Here is a 16,241-nt window from a genome sequence, read left to right as displayed (position 1 = left end):
CGCTGAGGTATTTAGCCCACTGGAACGCATTGAGCGGTTTTCAGTGTGTTTCAGTGGTTTTTTTTATTTCGCTTGACGAGGATTTCACTCTACAGCGATTTCGCTGGAACAGATTATCCTCATCAAGCGAGGCACCACTGTATTTCTTTTTTAATAAAATATAAATTGCTTTAAACCATCACCCTCACCAAGAGGACATCACCATGACATGATTAAAATTGTCTGTTTTGCATAGGAACCACCACTTTATATAAACAGCTGCTTTAGCTGAATCAAAGCAGAGTCTTTAATTAAGACATAGTTTACAGATCTGGAATGCTTTCAGGCCCCAGGAATGTTTCATTAAGTTTTAATCAAGACAATTATAATCAATTAAATTTTGGCTAAGGAACTACTGATGTCTCCACTAGTATTCTTCTCTAGTATTACAAAACAAACAGAACATTTCTTTATTACCAAAATCTGTCCCAGTTCTAGCTGTACAGTAATGAATTATTGCATAATTGTGGTTTTGTTAATTTGCAGATGAAATAGAATAGCTGTTACTTAGCTGCTGGATATGCTTCTTTGTAGAATCCAGTCACCATAATGTTACTGCTCATTTCTGTCAAATATAAATGGAAGTTAGCATTTCATTTCAAATAATCTGAGTTGACAATGCCAGATGTTATTCCATTTAAAGACAGAATTGTCCACAAAGAAATTAAATCAGAGTAAGCAGGTTGCAGGAAAGATTGTTGGGACTAAACCATGCATGATGTTAACTACACTTCATGAGAGCCTTACTCCAAATGGAAGTAGCAGATTCAGAGGGGTAATTTTCATCTAAACCACAAGAAGAAATGAAATGAACTCCTGCCTGCCTGTCATAATTCCAATAATTAACATTCCTGCAAGTGAACTTTAAAAATTACGCACAGTGAGTGTAACAGCATATTTCATGGCTCATCTAGTATGATCCTTCACCACAATTATTATTATATGCAGCTTCCAAATTCAGAGGCAATATATGTTTTGCACAGGGAACCACTTCATATGCTTCCTATGATGGGAGCAACAATTGGAAAGCACTTATAGCATATTTTTGGAGATTCTTGGCTGGCAGAAGGCAGAATGTTGGATTAAATGAACTTTTCATCTGATCCAGCTGGATTATTCTTAATGTTATTTTAAAAAAACAACATATATACAGTATAGGGTGAATTAAGCCTTTACATTGTTACATTGTGCCAGCCCCTGAACTATACAAAACTGCTCTGCAAGGCAGATACAGATAAGATTTTTCACTTTTATAGAAAACTTGAAAAAGGGTGAGATATTTACTTTTATGGAAAATAATTCTGAAAATATCATGAATACTGTAATACACAAATGTTCTCAAAACATTGATTATAAAATGGTAGCTATCTAATTTTATAGTTGCAGACTACAATCTTGTTGTATAATTTATGAATATAACAACTGGCAGGGGGAATTTTTTTTTTAAAAAAAAAAATCTTCTGTCTCATAGCTTTCCTGACTCTTGTGTAATCCTTTTCTTCATATGAGAGTCATGGAACCACAGCAAAGAAGGTGGAAGTCTTTCAGTGATGTAAAGTTGCCCTCCCTGGTAGCATCATCTGGCAGCAGCAATTTTCAGTAATTAAAGACTTGCTTTTTCAGTTGTATGGCTCTCATGGTTTCCATGTGATAAAAGGGATTACACAGAAGTTAAAAAGCCATAGCGAAAATAGAAAGTCCAAAAGTCACTCCCCTGCCATTGACAGTATTACCCTTCAGTACATGTAAGTTGCACAACAGGATTTCAGCCACAATCCAGTTCATTGTTATGTTTTGTGTTTCTTTTTCCGTATGATTTATGTATTAAATTTTTTTCTAGTTTTTTTCTTAATTTCTTACATCTTCCTTGTTACAGTTAAAAGGAGTAACTATTAGTAATATGTAGATTATTATTTCTTCACTGCTTTCTTTGATTTATTGTTAACAGGGGTCGAACAGGAAGGATCCGGATCCTGTCGTTTAAAACTGGTATAATCTCCCTATGTAAAGCACACCTGGAAGACAAATACAGATGTAAGTTATATATCATATATAGTGTGTATGTTGTTTTCTGCAAGTTTCTACATAGACAGCATGTATTGCATGATATTTTCAGTGAGAATTGATTGTAGTTATGAACCTACATACTCTTTAGAATGAGAAGACCATTGAGCTGGACAGTTGGAGGGAATCCCACAGGTGATCAAGCTTCCTTCAGAACCAGGATAGCCACTGCTAAAGCACCTCTAACTTGGGAAGAAATAGGGTGAGGTTAGGGAAACTTCAGTCAGATAAAACACAAATACAGAAAGCCTCACATCTCCATTCTAAGTACAGGATTGTGTCCAGTATTGTATATGCACAGCTTAAACCTGAAATTGCTTAAATGATGTATCTACTATCTGTCATGTACAGGCACTGAGATGTTTAAACAGGGTCCACTAATAACATTGTTCTGCACTTACAGGAATATGTTGATATTTGCAGCTTTTAAAATCATCCCAGAATGAGTCCCTTTAATACTCAATTCAGAAGAGTATATTATAACAACTGCTTCATGCATTGCAAATACACTACAGTAAATGTTCATGCTCCTCTTTGTACATGGCATTTATATCTCTGTTGGGTTTTTGTGACAATGAACTTTTATTGTATACAAGATCTGTTGAAGTGAATTAAAAAAAACTAGATTGGGTCAGGATCAAAAGAGCTACTGCAACGATGTCCAGTGGCTTAGATATCTCAGTGGGATTTCTGACTCTACCTTGCTTTTCAACAGCATTGCCCACAGTCCATAACACAAGACTGTTTTGAAAGTATCTTGGTCTTAAAACTGGTTTACTTTGGGAAGGTGCTGGTGGTGAGGAGAAAAAAACTTGAGTTAAATATGGTAATGCCTGTGTTTGCTGATCCTGTATTTACTATTCAAAAACATTCTGGGGAAAAACTGCAAACGCCCCCCCCCATTATGTAAAAATGATAATGAAATTGTTCAAACCACTAACAGAAATTTAACAGCTTACTTTTTTCCTGAAATCGTGGTGGATGTGCAGTATGTGTTAAATTAACTTCTGGCTCCTCAAAAGCTGTTCATGGTGTTAAGCATAAGGAAGACAGTACAACTGATGAAACTCCTCTGCAACAACTTGGAAAGTGAATTGTGGATTGACGAGCATGCATCAGTACAGCCGATTCATATGAAACTAACAGCATTATTTAGTGAAAATGGACAGTGTGGCCATTGCTGTAAAAACGGCAGCTGACATAGTGGGATCCAAAACATGAACATTCTCAGTTATAACTCTCCTTCAGAGCAAGATTTGAGTATCTTGGAAACATAAGTTATGGATTTCACTTACATATTTGTGGGCTATCAGTACATTAAAAAGGAGCAACACTTTAACATCTTGATTGGCTTGCTCAGTGAGCTCTGTCTCAACCTCCAGATCACTAATTCTGATAGGGATGTGGTCCACCAGGATCTAGGGTTGGGAACTCAAAGATGACAAATCACATGCTGTAGATGACAGGTCTATGTATTGTACATATTGTGGGAATCTTAAATAATTTGAGAAACATTGGATACAAAGGATCTAGGGTAATTTGTGGCTTCAATTTAAAAATTACCATGATTTAGTGCAGCTGTTGACAACATAGTCTATCGGCATATGGACTTCAGCATATGGCCTCCTGTGGTCAAATGTGCCTCCTAGACTCACAAATATGTTTCCCATCACCCCGCACGTAAAAATTAAAAAACATTTTTGGGAGGAAAAAAAAGGCCTCATGTTTACTCAAAGCTGAGGCAAGCAATATTGTTTTGAAGGCCCCATAGTACTTCTTCTCCTCCCCTAAAACATATTTTTGGTCATGACAACAGACAATGGGGGCCAAACGGTTCCCTGGAGGGCCCTGGGACATTTGAAGGGGACCACAAACTGGAAACAATTCTTCACACCCCACCTTATAAGGTTTGTTATGTGATTTATGTAGTCATGTTTCATCATTTATTTTTATATATAGTTTATTGCCGTGACCAAGTAAAGGTTGAGAGTGTCTGCGTCAGAGGATGCCTGTGCCAGGTGTGGTGCATGGCCATGGAAACTCAGTGTGGGGAGTAGAACTGGTGCCACTCCTTAAATATCTCATTTATCTTGAAAACCCTGTAAGTTGGTTCTAACTTGTCAGCACATAACAGAAACATATGTGCAAGGTTCAGAATTATGTGTTAGAGGAGTTTGCATCTCTGAATTGCCAGACACCTGCAAATTATAACCAAACTCATGAGAGAAGTAAAACCTAATGGGTACCTCCCAGCATATATTTGCAACTCTGCAGACAAATCTGTTTTCAAATAGAAGCATAATTCCCATTGTTTTAATGGTTTTTTTAAATATTATGTTTCCTGCCTCCAGATCTCTTCAAGCAGGTAGCCAGTCCCACTGGATTCTGTGACCAGCGTCGTCTTGGTCTCCTCCTTCATGATTCTATCCAGATTCCAAGACAGCTGGGTGAAGTTGCCTCTTTCGGTGGCAGTAACATTGAACCAAGCGTCAGGAGTTGTTTTCAATTTGTAAGTGTGCTTCTGCTTTTTGCTGTTTCCTTTCCAAATGTGAAGAACAAAGTATGTTTGACTATTAATCATTCATTGATTCGTTTGGAATATTTTCTCAGCAATCAAAGTATGGCCACCCTCTCCATCTCTACATATCCTTCTGGTGTGGAAACACAATGAATAATATTTAAAATGAAGCAAAGTATCTCAAAGTAGTCTGTCCTGTTCCATTGTATCTTTTTAACTTCTGTAGTTGCCTTGCCTTTCCAACTAAATGGCCCAAAAGGTGAAGGATTCATAAAAAGGAACAGAAAAGCGTGTGTGGGTATGCGTGCACGCACACACACGCACACACACACACACACACAGAGAGAGAGAGAGAGAGAGAGAGAGAGAGAGAGAGAGAGAGAGAGAGAGAGAGAGAGAACTGAAACTGCAGCCAACAGCACAAAGCATGATACCTGCATCTGTCTAAACTGTAGTTAAAAAAAACAGCTTTTCAAAAAAGTGATCAAAGAGCTTGCATATACAGAAACTTCTTCTGTTACAAGGGCACAGGACCTCATCCTCCATGTTACCTGGCTATTCTATAACAACACTTTTTAAATGTCATTCTTTGGGAGATTCCCCAAAAGATCCATTAAATTAGTGAGTGTATTGTGTTTATTTGTGCTCCCTCATTCGATCTAAACTTCCCTTATGTCTCAGTTTTTCATTTGAAACACATCGGCTGTAATCCTGTTGCTTGATGTAGCAAGTCACGACTAGAATAGATCCAATGAATTATTGGAATTTATGGTAGAGCTGAATTACCAAATCCTCACTGCAATCTAGTTGCAACTTATTACTACCAAGCAACAGTATTTCATCCATTGTCTCTCACCACAGGCAGGCTAACTATGCTTTCTTCACATATTAAACAAAATGGTTGGTCAATGACAGCAGCTATGCTGGTAGGGAAGCTGAAAGCAAAAATCTGTGTTGGGAGACAGAACAGCTCAATGAACTGAAGGAGTAGCATTAGCATTTCCGAGAAGACTCGGGGGGCTCAGTTTCAATGTTTGATTGCATGCTGTCCATCTCTCTTATGCACTATAGGTTTAAAAAGGGCTGAGAGGGATCTGGTCACTGGAAAAAAAATAGAAAACTACAGTGCCTTTTGCCTTTCTAATACCAAAGAGGAGGCAGTGGAGGGAAGAAGCAAAGGAATCACTGATAGGTTCTTTCACCTTAAGCTATATATTCCATTTCAAAAATTAGACCACACTGCATGATAAAACACTTTTCAAGATAATCTAGTTGGCATTTCAAGATTCAGAAGAACCCTCCTTTGACTTCTTTCTGCATGCCAATAAACATGTGAGTGACGTTACCAAATATCATTAATCAAGACTAACTCAGTTCAGACATTTCTTTTCATGTTGCTTAAGTAAACGTATGCACAATAAACCATGTTTTTTCTTCTTTTAGCCGTGCTTAGTCTTAAGATTTGTGCATTAAATCCCTCTTAGTTTTATTTACAGTTTCTTAGTGTTTTCTAATGACGAGTTAACTATTCACAAGTTGAAAAGTTTTGTCAGTCTGCTTCCTGAGAGAGTATATATTTTCACATCTATACTTGCAAGTTTTGCTTTTTTGTTTTGTTTTGTTTTGCTTTCCTTCCTCCATGAAACTATCCTACCAGGTCATTGGACATACTGCCCATATTGAGGCATTATAGAATCTGGCATTCTCACTAGGAGGAGAGCCTGCCTTTGTCATTGTTTTCATCACATTATCCAACAATTAGTCTGAAAAGGACATGTTCCTAGTTGTGTGCAAGTGTTCAAAGTGAACAAGAAACTTCCTTCTTAAGACTTGATATTGTGAAGAAGGCAGCAACAGATGTTGTGTGGATAGACATCTCCCCCAAGCATGTTGAAAACATCAGATTCTATGACACCTGTACAGGGCAGCTTTACAGCAGAAGCAGGGAAACTGTTTTGGTTGTGAGGAGCAGACTGCTCTCCTGGGACCAACTGTAGACATGACATAACATGGTATTTCCTATTGGGTGAAGATTTGAAAACAGGAGAGGATCTCTTCCAGACACTCAAGGGAGTGGGTCAGGTCAAGCCTGTAGTTTGCAGTTCTCCTTCCCCTAATTTCAGATAATACATTGATCTACACTTGATATTAGTCAAAAGGCTTTTGTCATTTGGCATCTCTCAAATCTTATTTGGGTATTAAGCAAAATATTTGCAAAATATATTGAGGTACCCCTGTGTATTGGAGGGTGTTTACTCTTTGGTCATTTGGCATCTCTCAAATATATTAATGTGTTAACCTCTGCTCTCTTTGTTGGAAGATGTAGGGGGATACCATATTCCGACAGATTAGATATGACCTTGTGGTTCAGAAGATTTTCTTGATTTTCTTTTTCTGTAATTATTAATGTGACCCACATAATTAGCTGACTAACCCTCTTGACATTTTATATCTAGAAGGGTCACCTATGGCTTATTCCTTTTGTCTAATGCAAAAAAGTCTTAAACTGCAGCCAGATTTTTATTACGAACAACAAAGATATAGCTAAAATAACCATGGAATTACCATATAGAGGTCTGTTTTATGTTTGTGGATTTTGCTGCTATATTTCAGTGGTTCTTTGTGTCATGTATGCTTTGTATCAGTTTTAATTGTGAGGTCAATTTGATCAATAAATCTCAGTTCAATAATATGTTGCTCAGGGTTGGCCATGGTATCACTTCCCCTTAACTGTAGTTTTAGAAGAGGCAACCATGTTAGTCTGTGCTAGCATATCAAGTCAAAACCAAAATAAAAATTAAGAAGACAAAAATATTGTGGCACCTTAAGGACTAATTGCTATATTTCAACGTGAGCTTCTGTAGACAAGATTTCCTCAGAATTGTCCATGAAAGCTCACATTAAAATATAGTAAAGATGCCTCAACATTTTCTTCCTCCTCCTCTCTCTCCTCCTCCTCTCTCTAGCCTGATAGATATCTCACATACTTCAGAAAACCTGGACAGACTAATGACACATCACCACACCACAAAGGTATATATGATACTATTCTGTTGTCAGGATTTATGAGAGGTAGGTTCTTCATCGTGGTCTTCTGTGAATGCACACAAAGGGTTAATACCAGCGCCAGCGTCGGTCCTCTCGGAACATTCTCTAGCTGCAAGAGAAAAGTAACAATGTTTAGGACTACCCCTACTGCGCACGCCCAGCCTAACCGTCCCTCAGTTCCATTTTTCCGCCTGGCGGTTTGGAACCTCTCGTTTCTAGCTGCATTCTTATATCTTAGAAAATTGGATTTATTCCTTCGTTTGACCTCAAGTTTTGGCTATACGGACTACCCTCGCGTCTTTTCCCTTCAAACTAGATGACATCGGTTCTTCTTCTATTTTCCTCGGCTTTCACTCGGACTGTTTTACGGACTTCTTTGCTTTCTCCTTCGGACTAGTCGACGTCGGTGTCTTACCACCCTATGTCCCCGTCCGGACCATTTAGCAGGTGTGTGGTGTGCGATCGCAAAATCCCCCACCAGGACGGCCACGATACTTGCTTGTATTGTTTAGGGGAATCGCACAACTCCAAAACTTGCCCACACTGCAAAGCTTTCACTAAAGCCGCCCTTAAGGCTCGCCAACAGCGCCTTAAACTTCACCTGTGGGAGTCGACATTATCTTCCACAGCGCCTTCGGAGGGAGAAATGGCTTCCACTTCCAGAGCAGCCCCCGTACAATCGGTGGTTTCTAAAGTCTCAAAAATGTCGAAGAAGTCCGCGGCGTCGAAGTCGACCACTCTTGCTTCGAACCCCGAGCCGCCGGCTCCTGCTCCACCGAAAACGAAGCCGTCCAAAACGTCGAAAGCCAAGGCGTCTGCCAAGCCTAAGGCGACGTCCCTTCGGCTGTCGCCAGCCTCCGGGTCGATACCTTCTCCGATCCTCGAGGAGTTGTCGAGACGCTTCGATGCTTCGTCCGGGGCAGCCGTTCCACCTCCTGCTCGACACACTGAAGCCGTGCCGCCGGCGGGAATGTCTTCCCCGACGCCGAGCCAGTTGGTTGGAGCCACTACTGGCCTGACTTCTGCCCCACATAGCCCATCTCCTGCGGGCCAGGGGTCGTCTCCTCTGTCGATCTCGTCCGTACACTCCGGCTCGAGATCTTCACGGGACAAGTGTCCTCGTTCTCCCGTGCGTTCAAGGTCGAAATCCCCTCGAGACAAGCGTCCTCGCATGGACAAACACCGTTCCTCGAGTCGGTCCCCTTCTACCGACCACTCGAGATCGAAGTCTCCTCGACGAAACGGTCGAAGAGGAAGCATCGAGCTTCGACCCAGTCCGACTCTTCCCACCGTTCGGAATCGAAATCTTCGAAGCGTAAACGCTCTAGGAAGAAGCGCAGGTCCCATCGACGTTGTAGCAAGCACCGACGTCGATCCTCTTCTTCCTATTCCGCGGATTCGGACCGACCCAAACGTCGTAAACACCATCGACGTCGACATGGTCGTTCGAGGTCCATTTCCTCGTTTTCGACGTCCGCGTCTCGGGATCGGTATCATAGAAAGATCCGGTACATTTATCTGTCCTCTTCGCCGGAGTCCACCCGTCCTCGAGGTCGACGTCGAGTTATCCGCGTCGGGGCTAAACCCCCTTCATTACCGGTTGCCCCTGCACTGCAACCAGTACCTTCAACGTCGGCATCGGCTGCAGTCCCGTCACAGCCTCAGACAGCGCCAGTCGGCGTCGAGGGACCACCTCCAAAAAAGAAAAGCGATGTCTTCTCCTCGGACCCAGATTAGGTGTCCACAAAGCAGTCTTCTGACTCCGATCAAGAACATCCCCTGCCCCTGCCACCTCACGAGTTGCCTCAGGGAGATGTGGTGGTTTCAGACACTGGGGATCCTCACGCGTCTTCTCCATCTGAGGACTTCTCTTGCTACTCCCAGATGATGTCACGGCTTGCAAAAACCCTGAAGTTGGACTTGAATCTTCCTTCACCTCCGGGTGAAGACTTATTTTTCGGAGACATTAACAAGGACAGCACCGCTCCTCCCAGTATAGCCTTTGTGTCAGTGGTTATGGAGACCATTAAGGAATTCTGGGCTCAGCCTGCGAATACTCCCAATGTTCCTCGTCGCACAGAGAACTTTTACAAAATTCATGAGGCTGACACCCATTTTCTGCTCAAGCATCCAATTCCAAATTCACTCATTGTAGAAACAAGTTGCTCCAGACCATCTGCCAAGGTTCACGTTACCCCCGTTGACAAGGAAGGTAAAAAACTGGAGATCATAGGTAGGAAAATCTACTCCCTCATCACCTTGTTGCTCCGAGTCATCAATTATCAGACTGTGTTAGGGGCTTATCACAAACAGCTCTGGCTCAAAGTTTTGCCAGGGCTGAAAATGATACCTGAAGACACCCGGCAAGCTTTTCTAAACTCATATGAGGAGGCTCAGACAGTATCCAAACATGAACGCCTCTCCATCCGCCATGCAGCAGAGATCGCTGCTAGAGTTCTCATGTCTGCCATTACTATCCGAAGACATGCTTGGCTCCGTTCTGCAGACATACTGGATGATGTCAAATCTAAGGTTGAGAGCCTCCCCTTCGACGCTAGTGGCTTGTTCAATGAAAAGACTGACTCCCACTTAGAGGATCTCCACAAAGATAAGAGGACTGCAAAGTCCTATTCTGTTCAGACTCAGTCTAGACAGAGAAGACCCCAATGGCGTAAACCTTACGGCCAATATCAACAACCTTCTCAGCAATACCGTCCTTATAAACACTTACCTCAGCAACGTTCCGGACAGTCCTCCTCTTCTGTTCAGGGATACCGGTCTCGTCAGTCTCACCGTCGTCAATCCTTTAAACCACCTGGGAGAAAACAAAAACAGTATCTTTGACTTTCGTCCTCCCATACTCACCCATTCACCACCCACCGCCCGTCTTCAGCCGTTTCTACACAACTGGTTTGCTATCACAACCGATACTTGGGCTCTAAGGATCATTCAATACGGTTACCAGCTGGAGTTTATAAAATCTCCTCCGCTGGGCTTCATAAATTGCTCCTCCTTCGATTCCTCGCTAGAGGAAGAAATTTCATCTCTCTTGGAAAAAGATGCCATCTATACAGTACCACCCCGCGACATACAACACGGGTTCTATTCCCGTTATTTTGCTGTATCAAAAAGAGGAGGAGGCATAAGGCCCATTCTCGATCTAAGACTCCTAAATACTTACCTGCGACCCAGACGGTTTCGAATGCTCACCTTAGAGTCCATCATGCACCTGCTGAAGAAAGACAACTGGTTCGTCCTTATAGATCTAAAGGACACCTACTTTCATGTCACTATCCACCCCGACCACCGCAAGTATCTCCGGTTCATTTTTCAGGGCACAATTTACAAATTCCAGGCCCTGCCATTCGGCCTGTCCACAGCTCCCCGAACTTTCACCAAGGTCATGGCCCCAGTGGCAGCTTACCTTCGTCTCAGGGGCATCCACGTCTATCCTTATCTGGACGATTGGCTAGTGGTCTCCACGTCACGGAGACAATCCCTGAAAGACACAAAGTTCATCCTGTATCTCCTTCTCAATCTCGGACTCACTGTCAACAAAGAGAAGTCTCAGCTCATCCCCTCCAAAACTGTACAGTACATAGGGGTCTGCTTAGATGCCGTGAAGGGTCGTGCATTTCTCCCCCCAGGGAGAATACACAAGATACAGCGAGCCATCAGAAAATTCCAACCACGTGGCCGGGTGACAGCCCATCATGCCCAGCACCTTCTCGGCCTGATGTCTTCTACCACACCGGCACTAGCCCACGCTCGTCTCAAGTTACGGTCGCTCCAGTCATGGTTCCTGGCTCTTTTCGACCCCATGGTGGACAGCCAGAGGAAACGTCTTCGTGTCACGCCGGAGCTAGTCAGACAGCTCCAGTGGTGGACGTACACACCTCACCTCACGGTCGGCCGTCCTTTCCGTCCACTCCGTCTCACCGCCCAAGTCACAACGGACGCCAGTCCATCCGGCTGGGGGGCACACTGCGGCCACCACACCATTCATGCCCTCTGGACTCCACAGGAAGCAATGTTCCACATCAATCACCTGGAGCTGCTTGCAGTCATCAAGGCGTTCAGGTCCTTCCTTCCACTTCTACAGGGCCGCGGAGTTCAGCTAGTGACGGACAACACTACCACAATGCATTATGTCAACAAGCAGGGAGGAACTCGTTCTCAATCACTCCTATATCTCTCCATCCTCCTCTGGGAGTGGTGTTACCGTCATCATGTCTATCCAGTAGCCATCCATGTGGCCACAGAGGATAATGCAGTCGCAGACACTCTGAGCAGGCTTCAGCATCAGACACACGAATGGGAGCTGAACCCTCTGGTCTTCAGGGATCTTTGCCGCCGGTGGGGGAACCCCGTGTTGGACGTTTTTGCATCTCCTCAGAATGCGAAATGCCCCAGGTATGCGTCTCGGGCCGGCCTCGGCCTACACTCTCTCGGCGACGCATTCATGATTCCATGGAATCAGGGCCTCTTGTACATGTTTCCACCTCTTCCGTTGATACAGAGGTCCCTAGTGAAACTCCGACGTTCGATGATTCCGGCCATTTTCATCGCACCCTTTTGGCCTCGACAGGTGTGGTTCCCCACTCTAGTCCAGATGGCTGTGGACTCCACAACCCTCCCCTTATGGCCCGACCTATTGACCCAGGAGGCAGGCAAAGTCCTTCACCCGGACCTCGAAACGCTCCACCTGACAGTGTGGAAGATCGTCCCGAGATCAAGGAAGTCTTGAATAGTGCCGTCAAGCCTTCCACGTCTCGCTTGTATGCGTACAAGTGGAAAAGTTTTTTGAAGTTTACCCAGCAGAGGGGTCTCGTTCCGTCCCCTGTTTCTGTTTCCACGCTTTTACAGTACCTGCGTTACCTGTTTGACTTTAACCTTACTATTTCTACTATCAAGGTGTATTTGGCAGCGGTTGTTTTCTTCCAACCCAGAGGCTCACCCTCTTCCCAGCTTTTCTCCCACCCTACAATTAGGACGTTTTTGAAAGGCCTCTCTAACCTTCGACCTCCTATTCGTCCACCGATTCCACAGTGGTCCCTTCACCTGGTTCTACATGCCCTTTCTAGGCCTCCTTTTGAGCCCATGGCTACCTGTGACCTTAAGCTGCTCTCTTTGAAGACACTATTTTTGGTGGCTATAACATCTGCTCGCCGGGCTAGTGAGTTAGCAGCGCTTCGCTCTGATCAGCCATTTCTTCAATTCTTCAGGGACAAGGTTATGCTCTACTTGGACGTCTCATTTCTTCCTAAGGTGGTCTCCGATTTCCATGTAAATCAGGCACTGATTCTCCCCAGCTTGTTTCCGTCTCCGGCTACCGATGCTGAGCGCATGCTCCACATGCTCGATGTTCGGCGATCCCTAGCCTTCTATGTATCCAGAACCAAGGAATTTAGACAGGCAAACAGGCTTTTCCTCTGCTACTTTGGTCCAAAGAAAGGCTCGCCGTCGACACTCTCTAGGTGGCTTGTATCTACCATCGCTCTCTCCTACGAGCTCAACCGCAGAGACCCTCCAGAGGGACTTAGGGCCCACTCCACCAGGGCCGTAGCCTCATCGACTGCTTTACTGCATGTCGTCGACCTGCCCGACATCTGCCAGTCCGCTACCTGGTCCAATGCCTCTACCTTCATAACCCACTACAGATTGGACATGAGGGCAAGGGATGAGACGAGGTTCGGGAGAGCAGTGCTAACATCTGTTCTTCAGTGACAGCCCACCATCCGGTTAGTAAGCGTGCTAATCACCCTTTGTGTGCATTCACAGAAGACCACGATGAAGAAAGAAAGGTTACTTACCTGTAACGATGGTTCTTCAAGTGGTCATTCTGTGAATTCACACAATCCCGCCCGGCCTCCCCTCTGTCTGTCTGTCACTGGTATCTCTATAGATTCAAGTACCTGTGGCGGACAAATGGAACTGAGGGACGGTTAGGCTGGGCGTGCGCAGTAGGGGTAGTCCTAAACAGTGTTACTTTTCTCTTGCAGCTAGAGAATGTTCCGAGAGGACCGACGCTGGCGCTGGTATTAACCCTTTGTGTGAATTCACAGAATGACCACTTGAAGAACCATCGTTACAGGTAAGTAACCTTTCTTTTCAAGGCAAATTCTTCAGGGTGGCAGTTGCCACCCTAGGCTATTGAAGTTTAAAGATTCTAGTCACTGCCAGAATGTGAGGCTATTTAAAAAGAAACGTTTGCTTTAGAAACAGAGTAAAGGTGCTTACCACTTAACCCATGCTAAAAAGCAGTGAACATGAAATTTAAAACTCAGTACTATTTAAGTCCTAAGCATAGTTTACAGACTCTCAAACTGTACTTCCTTGTAACATCCATGTATCCATTCCTTTCCTATCTTGTTTGGGATAGTCAGCTAAGTTCAAGCTTGCAACCCAGCATCATATGTTCCTGACTGACCAAATCTTTGTTAGGTATTTCAGTTGGATTTTTTAACCTGCTTTGGGTAAATAAAACCTTTGGTGATCTCAGTGGATGATTATCTGCAGAACAATACTTACTGTTCGCCTATACAGTGGGGTCTCTACTTAAGAACGTCCCTACTTAAGAACAATCCAACTTAAGAACAGCTCCATTTGCTAAATTTTGCTTCTACTTGAGAACAGAAATCCAAGATAAGAACAGGAAAAAAAAACCTTTCCTGCTCTTTTTTTAACCTTAGGTCATCTTAGGTTAAAAAAAATTCTCCCCCTAGTGGTAGAGTACGTATTAACCAGCTTTGCATTAGTTCCTATGGGAACTAATGCTTCAATGTACGAACGCACCTCTACATAACAAAAAAAAAAACAAAAACAGCCAGAAAGGATTAATTGGTTTTCAGTCCATTCCTATGGGAAATTTTGCTTCAACTTAAGAACGTTTCAACTTAAGAACACCATTCCAAAACGGATTAAGTTCTTAAGTAGAGGTTCCACTGTAGTTTCTATGGATGGAAAAGAGCAGATACAGATTAAATGGTTTTCAATGCATTCCTATGGGAAATGCACATTCAGCATAAGAACTTTTCAACTTGAGAACCACCTTCCAATACGGATTAAGTTCTTAAGTAGAGACCCCACTGTAGATTTCACAGTGGCCATTGATACTGTAAAGCAACAAAGTTTGACTGCTGGGAGCACTCTGAGTGGCACCCAAGGGAAAGCATTATGCTTTCTGTAAGCCACTTGGCGATTTAGCCTACAAAATGCATGGCTATTGATACTTGATGACATTGTATGAGCATTCCATGTATCTGAGGAAGTAGATTTTGATCCACAGCAGTTCACGCTGACGCAAATCTGTTGGTCTCACAACATTTTGTCTTTTAATTCCCCCCCCCCCCCGCCCATTAATTCCATCATTTTATTAATTTATGGTTATTTGAAATGTATTCATTGTGTATTTGCATTATTGAAAAAAAATTCTCTTTGTATTTTTATTTTTGGTTGGCTATTCCTGATGACTCTTTCCTCCTTTTGAATGTTGCCGTTCTGTAAAAGAAAAATATATTCAGTGTACCGGCATCATGTGTTTGAGTCAAGAATTTTTTGCTGTGAATGAGGATGGGCTGCAAACATGTGAGAAGTTTTTATGCCGGTAACAACGCTGGCAATAATTTGCTGTCAGAAGAGAGGAGGAGAAAGACCATGCCAGCAGCAACTGTGTATCAGAATTTGTGCTTTTAGCCTCTGTAGGTTAGGTTCCCTGGCAACAACCTTGTCTGCCTTACACAGCAGTACAGAAATGTGGTGCTTACTGTAGCAGGAGATAACAAAGGATGGGTGAGGGTGGGCAGGAAAAATGCCTTTTTGTATCTCAAATGTGAGTCCTTAAAAGTAGTTTGGGAAGAAAATCTTGTTCTGCCAGTGTGCATGTGCTCAGAATCTTTGGAGTTAGTAATCCTCAAGCGACAAGCAAAATGCTTTCCATGCCTACATTTTGGTCTTAAGAATTTGGGGACTTGCAGATGCAAGGTGCTCAATGAGGGCTGCCACCTTGTAAGGGAAATACTTCCTGTGACAGCACTTCTCCTGACAGGAAGGGTTGATCTCTTATTCTCCTTAAAGTCCCACTTATGGTCTCAAAACCAGATCTAAAAGACTGGGAACACTCACCCAGTAATTTTTTAAAAGGATTAGATCAGGCTGTAGAGTAAAGATGAGATGAAAGAAAGTTCGTTATACTGACATGTATGAATGTAGGCTTAAATATTCATATTGTATGTGCACATTTCTTCTAGGTATCTTTGTTATGTCACTACTGGGTGCAGTGACTTTTCTATTCCAGAATTTTTCAGTTCCTTCAGCCAGTGCTGAATCTTTTCATTTGTTGATCAGCTAAGATGTAAGATATAATTTTTCTCAAAATCAGGGATTAGCAAACTCTTCTTTTGTCTTATTTTTATGTTTTCCTTTTTTAGAAAGCATAAAATTTTTTAAAGCATTATGTAATGTTATAATAAATACCTAGCATTCTTCTCTCTTTGTTTCTTGTCAGATGACTGCCAGAGGATAAAATATGTTCAAAAAGTATGAATTTAAATATCAGACATAACATTGTTAT

The 16,241-nt window shown here is 42.9% G+C and overlaps 1 protein-coding gene across 24 annotated transcripts in view; it reads left to right on the top strand.

Annotated features, from left to right (window-relative positions):
- DMD (dystrophin) overlaps positions 1-16,241 on the top strand; it is a 1,295,019-nt gene that overhangs the window by 1,215,887 nt on the left and 62,891 nt on the right. For all 24 annotated transcript variants that reach the window (XM_078390471.1, XM_078390476.1, XM_078390472.1 and 21 more), the window contains 2 exons: positions 1,988-2,073; positions 4,455-4,612. In XM_078390471.1, the coding sequence (XP_078246597.1) occupies positions 1,988-2,073; positions 4,455-4,612 (244 nt within the window). The remainder of the gene's footprint in view (positions 1-1,987; positions 2,074-4,454; positions 4,613-16,241) is intronic.

This window comes from Pogona vitticeps, chromosome 3, assembly GCF_051106095.1.
Source record: "Pogona vitticeps strain Pit_001003342236 chromosome 3, PviZW2.1, whole genome shotgun sequence".
Classification (NCBI taxonomy): domain Eukaryota; kingdom Metazoa; phylum Chordata; class Lepidosauria; order Squamata; family Agamidae; genus Pogona; species Pogona vitticeps.
The sequence above is the reverse complement of the archived record's forward strand: the minus strand, read 5'-3'. Positions and strand labels throughout refer to the sequence as shown.